General features: G+C 33.0%; 1 protein-coding gene across 5 annotated transcripts in view; it reads left to right on the top strand.

Moving 5' to 3' along the window:
- The window catches only part of LOC106464632 (follistatin-like), a 77,528-nt gene that overhangs the window by 24,716 nt on the left and 42,076 nt on the right, over window positions 1-10,736 (top strand). Inside the window, exon 1 of one of the 5 annotated variants that reach the window (XM_022392863.1) lies at window positions 5,920-5,960. The exons of the other annotated variants lie outside the window; for them this stretch is intronic. Coding sequence (XP_022248571.1) covers window positions 5,936-5,960 — 25 coding nt within the window. The 5' untranslated portion in view covers window positions 5,920-5,935. Of the gene's footprint in view, window positions 1-5,919; window positions 5,961-10,736 lie in introns of those variants that run through there. 5 annotated transcript variants of the gene reach the window in all.

The following is a 10,736-nucleotide window of genomic DNA, read 5'->3' as shown; positions in this document are numbered from 1 at the left end:
AGTGTGTTAATCGCTGTGAATTATAGCGTGGGTTTATAAAGGGGGTTAAGTTTAAAGGGACTGTGGAAATTAAGTGCAATTCAAAGTTTGTAACGAGAAAGAATAAACTAGTTTTAATTAGGAAAGGACTTGTATTCTACGGGAAATTATCTAACAAGTAGATACGTAACAATATTTTAGATTTTACATAAAGGAAATGATATATCGAACCAAAGTTAACTGTAGAATTGCTCGTGAGATTTTTAGCAATCAAATTTTTTCTAATTACTGTAGGAAAAACTTATTGGTTTTCAAAGTTGACAACCCTTAGTGTATTATTTTAAGAAAAGTTTCAAGGATGGAGACGATATCAAATGTTTTTCCTCACTGGTATACTATATAATTCTGGATTTGTTTTAGCATTTTTTTCTGGAATGTCGACATTTAGAGGGCGCTGGCCAAGGAAGATACTGTCTAATTTTTTGAATGCTTGTTTTTTTTCTGCTCTAAAGTATAATGTAAATTTGACCTCCACGGAGATCCACGCTTCACTTGACAGTAGTAAAGTGAGTTCGTTGTGCCTGGCTTGATGCAGAAAATTACGAATTGACGTCATTTTTTGTCGTATTTATGTTCCATATGTGTATAATTTTCAAATGGTATACTTTAGTTAATTATTGTCTACACTGCAATTTATTTTGATTGAGCTATTTCGAATTAAATAGACTATATTTTAAATAACTTTTGATGGCCAATGGAAAGTTATTCCTACTTTTTGAACAATGCCAGAATATATATTGTTCGAGAGAATAGTCATGTAGCTTCATTTTTCGATAAATGTATATATATATATATAGGTAAGGTTTTTGTAGAAATGAATTGCTGTGAACCGGTATTTCAAGTAGAACTAATAAATTACAACAGGTTTACATAAAATTACAAAATTCAATAAAATCGTAAAGATTTGAAAATATTAACAATTATCTTGCTTAAGGCTTCACAATTCAACAGAACAAAATGATGAAGGACACATTTTCATGATTTCATAAACTTTTTCTTAATGGACAGATGCAGATATCGAAAAATTACTCATCGTATCCTCATTCATGTGGCGAACTACCTTTGTTGATAAGATTAACGTTCGTAAATCGTGATATTTGGTAATTTGATAATATCTAGAATACGCAATAAAGATAAATATGTTTAATTTCATTTACTTTCATTATGCTGTTAATTTTAAAATAGTGAAGGCTTAGATCTTTGACTTAGGCTTACGTGATTCATCACGTTCCGAACATTAAGATGAACGACATAGTACGATTACATCTGTCCTGAAAAGGTGGAGCACTCTCCTAGAAAAAACATTACCCGTCATATCATCGTTTATGTGACGGGCTACCCTTAACATCAGTGAAGCAGACATGCGCGAGCACACAAACACACACACACACATATATATATACAAGCTGATTTACAAATTCAACGCATGAAGAAGACATAGGAGCTCCCTGGAATCAACAAAGGTGGGCAGATCAGAACGCCGATTCCCCTAAGGGTACATGCCAGTTTTGTGACAATCGGTCCAGCGGTTCGCCAGTTCTAAGTAGACACACAATTAAAATTAATACTTTTAATAAACTTCTAGGCTTTTATTTCCAAACTTACAGACCTTTTTCAACTAATAGTAGCATTCCTTTATCTTTATGCTCAAATGTGACAACTTCTCAGTAACTTATAATTTGTAGAATTGATAATGAACTTTACTGTTTCCTAATAAATAGCATTAGTCATAAGACTCAAAACATAATGGTTTTCAACAATATGGTTTACTAATATTTCTTTAAATGTTTAATAGTAAATATTATAAAATGTTACACAAAGTAAAAAATAGCAGTATAAGAGAAATTTCGTTTTGTGTTTACTTACTGATTATAAATATTTTGTATTGCAACTTGCAGCTTTTACAGCAAAAAAAAAAATATTTTTTTTAATAAAAGGTACGACGTTTCGATCACTCAAGTAACGGTAAAACTTGTGTATTTGAGAATGATCGCACCAGTGATGGAAACGTCATACTTTTTTCGAAATATTCTTCCTTAATGCTGTAACTTATAATAAATTAATATTAGAGAAGCTTTATGTAAGACTATCGAAACTGTAAAAATAAAGAATAACAACTATTATATATCTAAACCATTATTTTATAAAAGTCTATGTACGCTTATAAGTGGCGAACCACTGGACCCATTGTCACTCAACTTGGCACGTTCCCTTAGGATCCCCAGGTAATGCCATACCCCCCCCCCCAACCCGAAGGCCTTTATCCTTCCCAGTGCGTTGATCAAGTATGTAAACTAATAAGTACATTTTCTTCAATAACGCCATGTCTCATTTTCGCACGAACAACGTTTAAAAGTTATTGCACAGTTAATGCAAGCGTTTTGAATGTAATACTTGAGTGTTTAATTGAAAGCACACTTTAGCAGTGTAATCAACAACGTGTTAAAGTTATTGCACAGTTGAATATAATACCTGAGTGTTTAATTGAAAGCACACTTTAGCAGTGTAATCAACAACGTGTTAAAGTTATTGCACAGTTGAATATAATACCCGAGTGTTTAATTGAAAGCACACTTTAGCAGTGTAATCAACAACGTGTTAAAGTTATTGCACAGTTTGAATATAATACTCGAGTGTTTAATTAAAAGCACACTTTAACAGTGTAATCAACAACGTGTTAAAGTTATTGCACAGTTGAATATAATACTCGAGTGTTTAATTGAAAGCACACTTTGACAGTGTAATCCACAACGTATTAAAGTTATTTCACAGTTAATGTAAACGTGTTCAATATAACACTTGAGTGTTTAATTGAAAGCACACATTAACAGTGTAATCATCAAGGTGGGGCGTTGGGTATGTGTTTGTTTTTTGTCGCCCCCCCCCCTTCCACCCCCATGGGGCACAAATGAATTTTTCTTTCTTCTTATAATTGGAAGCTTTAACATGTTATAAATGATTATGCCGTTCATACCGGACTGTGAACTTTAGAAAAGTTGTACTCGTCATTGCTAGTACATCACTTATAGTGATTTGTGTTATTTTCAGTTTTGTAATCCTGTTTCGTTAGAGGCAACTATCCTCCCATGGATGTCTACAGAGGTGAATGGTAGGTTTTAGACGTAGTGAGTATTCGTATCCTTATCTAAAGGCTTAATTTATTTTCTCTCCACGTGTAAGATTTGCTAATAGAGATTAAATCTGATAGACGACGTATCCGTATAATTGTGGGGTCCTATATCCGCAGAGACCTCAAGTACTAATATACATGTTATTCTTCCCAACTGTAGTTTATTTATACCCAAGTTTTATTTTTTTAATGTACGTCGCTTTTTTATTTCTAACCTTGTTGTTTGAAATTTTTTTTAAAAACATCATCCAAGTGAAGGTGTTCTTTTCACTTTATCTTAGGTCTTAAAATTAAGGCATATTTTGTGTAATACTTATAAACTAGCCGCGACAAGCAAAACATTTGTGGTAGTTTTCATGCCCTTCGCCTCAATTTTCCTTACTCTATCAATTTCACGCACGCCATTTAAACTATGCTTTCTTGCAGGCATTATGTGCTAGATCGATAAATTCTGGTCTACTTGAAAACAAAAATTACGCAGTCAGATAAACAAACTCACATAGACGTAACTTTATTCAATAAAACTACACTTAAAGTAAACAATAAAGTAAAGTGACGATATTTATACTAGTGTACATAGTATGAAACAGTTATGAGCATTCAGTGTATGACACGGTTTTACGAGTTAAAACAAAGAAACTCACAAAAACGAAGAATAAAACGCGTATGAAAGAAAAAAGTAGTTAAAAGGTGTTTATAGCAGTCTATGACACGAACGGAAGCTAAATTATTGCAAAGTAAAGTTGTAATGAAGAAAAACTTAGTTGATTATGCAGAAACGTCTAAATGCGTTCTTACAAAGTGATAAGCATACGGCTTTGAACGAACTGCGCATGCATGTTAATTTTAGAAAAGTACACGCGGGTTAAGTGTTGTTTGCCTGAAATACTTTGCAAATAAAAACTAAAGTTGAAATCGAAGTCAGTCTCACGTGATGACAACGACATTGTCCATGGTGTACCATACTCGTTGCATTGAAAAGTTTGACTAAGCAAAAAACAGAGAAAGTGAATCTGAATTGAAAAGCCAATATGCAATCCGGAGTCCTCGGACAAAAGCCTTTCTAATGATGTGAGCTTTGTAGCATCTGATCAAGAAATTTGCGAAAAAAGTTCCGGACAGACAAACGCAAGCGTATTATTCAAATAGATAAATATGCAAGTATGTGTATTCGTAAATAATTGTTTTTGGCCACTTGACAATGACGAAAGTAAATAATAAGTTTCAACATGATAAAATGTTGTATTGTCTTGCTAATTAACATGCATTTAGAAAAACGGGATAGTACTTCCAAGTAAGCCTTGTTTCATTTGGCTTCTCAGCTTGTTGGCACAGAATAGTAAACCATTTTCTCAGCTACTCGTGTATCTAAAATTAAGATAATTTATTTGCTTAACTTATTAAAACTAAATAGTATCTGGACGATAGGACAAACTACTTAATGTCTAATATCTTTTCAACTTAGTAACCCTCTCCTCACTCTTTTCTAACTTTCATAATACCCTTTCTAACACATCACCTGTTGACGAAAGTTGTAACACATTTATGAAATTCAATTGGTACACGGTACAAGCAAATGATTTAAGTGGCAGTAATGAGTATTAAAATAAAACTTATAAATACTAAATATAGCACTATAGTTACTGTGTGGTACAATGTTTACAATACTTACTGTACTATTAAATAATTTGGAAGTTTTTAAAAATTCCGGGATACTGAATACTGGTGTAGATTTTCAAGAAATTCTTCCCCTTTTTTACTACATATTACTAAATTATTCGAACACCCATTTGTATGTGTATCTCAAAATATAGTTCTAGAAAAAACTCATTTTAATCGAGAACGTAACTAAGCTGCCCAAAATGATAATCGCAACATGATAAATTTTATTTCCACTGTTTCGAACGAGAATTTAAAATACAGTGTTATATATTTCGCCTTTATTTGCCTTGTCTATTAGAATATTAATTTGCAGTTGTCTTTAATGGTCTGTTGTTTATACTTTACTTAGTTCTTGAATAACTTACATTTACACTGTAAGATATTTTTCATAACATAGATACATCTCCTCATACTATACGCGTCTCAAGGGCATTGCAGTCTGATGCAAGGAGTATCTCTTGTAATTAATGGTCATCCCATTCAGTACCGTCTAGTGCTGATCACCACATACTTAACTAACCAATCATAATTAACTGCTTAGAAGAGGTTAATAACATGACATAGTCTACCGAAACACTGACAGTTCAGGAACAAGACTTAACTTCAGAAATTCAGGAATGAAGTTATAATAATCAAAATGTTCGGAGTATGTATAATAATTACAGTGTTCGGAGTATGTATAATAATTACAGTGTTCGGAGTATGTATAATCATTACAGTGCTCGGAATATGTAAAATAATCAAAATGTTCGGAGTATGTATAATAATTACAGTGTTCGGAGTATTATAATAATTACAGTTCTCGGAATATGTAAAATAATTACAGTGCTCGGAGTATGTATAATAATTACAGTGCTCGGAGTATGTATGATAATCAAAGTGCTCGGAGTATGTATAGTAATCAAAGTGCTCGGAGTATGTATAATAATCAAAGTGCTCGGAGTATGTATAATAATTACAGTGCTCGGAGTATAGCACTGTAATTATTATAGGAGTATGTATAATAATTACAGTGCTCGGAATATGTAAAATAATCAAAATGTTCGGAGTATGTAAAATAATCAAAATGTTCGGAGTATGTATAATCATTACAGTGCTCGGAGTATGTATAATCATTACAGTGTTCAGAGTATGTATAATAATTACAGTGTTCAGAGTATGTATAATAATTACAGTGCTCGGAATATGTAAAATAATTATAGTGCTCGGAATATGTAAAATAATTATAGTGCTCGGAATATGTAAAATAATTACAGTGCTCGGAATATGTAAAATAATTACAGTGTTCGGAGTATGTATAATAATTACAGTGCTCGGAGTATGTATGATAATTACAGTGCTCGGAGTATATATGATAATTACAGTGCTCGGAGTATGTATGATAATTACAGTGCTCGGAGTATGTATGATAATTACAGTGCTCGGAGTACGTATGATAATCACAGTTTTCGGAGTATGCATAATAATTAGTGTTCAGAGTTTGTAGCCTAATTAGTTTTAATTCTCTGTATGTACTTTTTATGTTTTTGGAGAACAAATAGCTATTTAGAATGTTTTGGAAAGTTTTATTTATTCAAAATCGTATATTTAGGTAAAATAACAGCATGTGTTTCTGATACTTGTATAGGTTTATTAATTTTTCAAAATACCGCTGGATGGTTTGTTGTCTCTTTCACGTCGAGGCACACCTTGTTTATCGAATAGGCAACAGCATAAACATTCGGGTTTCTAGTCACGGAAACGACCTACGACGTAATTTTAAAGCGCAATAAAAGTGTTGTTGAACGGAACTTAACCTCCATGTCTCGTTCGTTAACCTTTGAAATGCTTCTCAAAACAATAAATATGTAAATAACTATAAGCAACAAAATATTTAAGTTTCTAGAAATTCAGCAAGGTGAACTTCTGAGTCTATGCATGAGAGACAAGAAAACGTTATTCGATGTTAACTTTCACCCCACTTTTTCATATTTCGAGTTACTATCTAAAATCATACCCTGCTTAAGAACGTTATTAATCACTTTCACACAAAAAGCAACAAATACGACTCTGAAATGAAAATCCGTCAGGTTTCAATGCTTTATCTAAAAATATATTATATTTTATGCATCATTATATTTTTTATTACTCCTGCCTATTACATGACTATGCATTTTTTTTTGTTTTATATGTTTGTGAGCAGACGCACCCTAGAAACACTCAGCGATGGTTGGAAAATATCTATCACTAAATTCAAACAAATTGTATACAGCTAATAATAGAAAAGCTTCCCTATAATTATCTATATATATCATCTAAATAAATGGAAATGAGCACAAAATATATTACGTAATGTGTTTTTCTGAAATGGAAACCATGATGTTTCCTAGTGTTTGCAAACATGTGATGTTACATCTGGAAGATATCAGTTAGCGGGCCCGGCATGGCCGGGTGGTTAAGACGCTCGACTCGCAATCTGAGGGATGCGGGTTCAAATCCCCGTCACACCAAACATGCTCGCCCTTTCAGCCGTGGGGAGGGGGTTATAATGTGACGGTCAATCCCACTATTCGTTGGTAAAAGAGTAGCCCAAGAGTTGGCGGTGGGTGGTGATGACTAGCTGCCTTCCCTTTAGTCTTACACTGCTAAATTAGGGACGGCTAGCGCAGATAGACCTAGTGTAGCTTTGCGCGAAATTCAAAACAAACAAACAATTAAACGTATAATCTAATATAAAGTTGTACACATATTCCTGAAAAACATCGCACACGGTAGTTTTCGTGAATACATTTTTTCCCCCTTCTGAGAAATCAAATATATATCTATTGTTTTGTTTGTGGAACTTTTTTCCAATCTGTCGAGAGAAAGAGGTCGGGGTAGGTAGAATAACGACATATGAAATTTCACTAGTTAAACAATACTGACAGAATCGTTATGTCTTCTCAGTATCTCGAAATCGGTTTACTTTCAAAATTATGTTTTGATATTCTTACTTTTATAATCCCTGATATTTTATTTTCCGGAATATCAATACACAAATATTTCCCGATCTCTGAACATTATTTAAGTCCAACACGCGTGTCTAATTTTCTATAACAGTGTATTACAACGCTAAAATCAGGGTTTCGAGCTCCCGTGGTGTATTTGTGTAGCTTTAAACTAAGAAAGAATAACCAACCCACTAACGTAGTAATTCAAACTGGCGTGCTAATATTGCGCAAAAATGTATTTTAATCTTCGTTTAAACTCTTCTAAAAATATTCTGCTTTCTACCTCCCATGATACCCAAGCAAAGCCAAACCGATAACTATACAAAATTTTGGATACTATGTTTTTCTCTTTCTTTCATCCAACAGTTTAAGTAAATCGCAAAATAAATTACAGTTTATATTATAGGGTATTTTGACAGTCTTCAAATAATATTTGATGTATATATATATAGTTTTATATCGTGATAACTGCCACCTATCGCATTCCCCCAAAAGCAGAACAACTTATAGAACCCTTAGTAACACCTAATACTTTTTTTTTGTAAAGTTTAACTTGAAGGATTTTGAAAATTAGTTAATCATTTTATTCCAAAATATTACAGCTGGCGTCACATGTTATTGATTAGTAGTGTGGAGGAGAGCATTGTTTATACATCAATATACAAATTCGAATTTTTTATTATATAAACAACATTTTTCACAGACCACTAGTTTTATTCGTCATATAAGTTATAGTTCTTTAAATAGAAGTTTCACGAAAAATGGCTACAACACCAGTATATAATAATGAAATATCTTTAGCATTATTCCCAAGATACATTTTCTACAGCCAATTTAACCAAATGCTTTGCTAGTTCATCAAGAAAGAAATCCTAAAAAACAATGGACTAACCCAAAAGCCAAAGGTGTCGCTAGGTGTTTAAAAGATTCGGGGCTCGGGCCCATTGGCGCGGGAATTTTCGGCGTTTCAGTTATGATATCGATCCTGGTTTTTTATTCTGATTTTTCGAGACACCAACTGGGGTTTTGGGGCACTATCAAATAGAATCGAGGCACGGGCCCCGTATGCCAGCGCTTAGCGGAGCTTCTGCCAAAAGCTCCATGTAAGTGCACTAGTCAGATAATTTTATTAGGATATATATGTACATATATGTATATAAATATTTTGTGTCCATTTATGAAGCTTTCATATTTTATGTGTGTTGTTATTTTAACTGCTCAACTAGGCTAGAGAAGAGAGTTCATGTTAAGTAATATTTAAGAAAGTCTTACGAGTCTACAATTCATTAAAAAATTGTCACCTCAGCATGGTGATTACAGAAGTGAATGACTGTAAGTGACTGTTGCAGAATTTGGATTTTTCAAACTGAAGGGTATTTGTATAGTGAATAAACTTGGCTAGCCGCCAACATATGTATATATTTACGCTAAGCCAAACAAGCTGTAAAAAAAAAAAATAGTGCTCTGTACATCAAATGAACAAAATTAATATTCGTTCAGTATATCTGTACAACCCCTTCGGTTTCCTCTTTCATTTGCTATCGTCTTAGCTGACCTAAGGAAAATTTTGATTTACAGATTATTTTTATTTAGATCTAGGCTGCTGTATTTACTTCGCTACGGCTTCAAGTGGATGTTTAACTCGTGTCGCAATTTTCATGGTTTTGAGAAGTTCGTTTTCTTTAGAGTTTACTTTCTCTTTGTCGGGAAGTTTCTTTTTTTCTTATAATATTCACTTCCGTTTGAATCAAGCAACGCGTGCTTTGAATGAAGTGACCCAGCAATTTCTGCTACATAAACAGAAACAAAGTGTCACAAAACCCGCATGAGTTTTTCCCCTACTTTGATATGACAAGATTTTGAAAATTTCGTAAGTTTCATAGGCAAAATATATCTTCTTCTACAGAAAATTAAAAGACAGTTTGTATTACGGAAACTTGAAAGAGGTTTAAATTACAAAAATAATAACATCATATTTGAACTATACTCATTAAACCGTTTTACATTATTAGGTATTCATCATGATTTATCTAGCCATTTTTTAAAGTAATTACACAAATTCCTTTCTAATCTTTTAACGAACATCTTTTAAAATAGTTATTTATGGTTTATGTAATTTTTTTTTTACAGCCAGACAGTGTATAAATACTGTATGCATGGAAGATTTACGTTACGAAATGATCAAGAGATCCTCTAGTGACAGTTAGGTAAAACAGAGAAGCACTACATAATCTTAGATATTGATGAATCAGATTTACGTTACGAAACGATCAAGAGATCTTCTAGTGACACTCAGGTAAACCAGAGAAGCACTACATAATCTTAGATATTGATGAATCAGATTTACGTTACGAAACGATCAAGAGATCCTCTAGTGACAGTTAGGTAAACCAGAGAAGCACTACATAATCTTAGATATTGATGAATCAGATTTACTACGAAACGATCAAGAGATCCTCTAGTGACAGTTAGGTAAATCAGAGAAGCATTACATGATCTTATATACTGATGAATCAGATTTACTACGAAACGATCAAGAGATCCTCTAGTGACAGTTAGGTAAACCAGAGAAGCACTACATAATCTTAGATATTGATGAATCAGATTTACGTTACTGTGTGAAATACATATAGAATAACTCAAAAACATCTTGGTAGAGATGTTTCTCTCGATTACCAAGAAATTTCAATAGAACCCTGCTTTGAATCTTTGATTTCACGTTTAGCTTCTTAGTACAAAAGTAAATGTTGTGAGGAACATTTCGATTCTGAAAAAATCGTGCATTACAATATTGGACTTTTTTTATTTGCTTAAATGTAAATATATATATATATATGATTCGCCTGAAATATTTTCAAAGTTGAAAGGACCGGCATGGCCAGGTGGTTAAGGCACTCGACTCGCAATCTGAGGGTCGTGGGTTCAAATCTCCATCC

The sequence above is a fragment of the Limulus polyphemus genome, unplaced genomic scaffold (assembly GCF_000517525.1).
Source record: "Limulus polyphemus unplaced genomic scaffold, Limulus_polyphemus-2.1.2 Scaffold62, whole genome shotgun sequence".
NCBI classification, from domain to species: Eukaryota; Metazoa; Arthropoda; class Merostomata; order Xiphosura; family Limulidae; genus Limulus; species Limulus polyphemus.
Note: the sequence above shows the minus strand (reverse complement) of the source record. Positions and strands in the feature narration are given on the sequence as shown.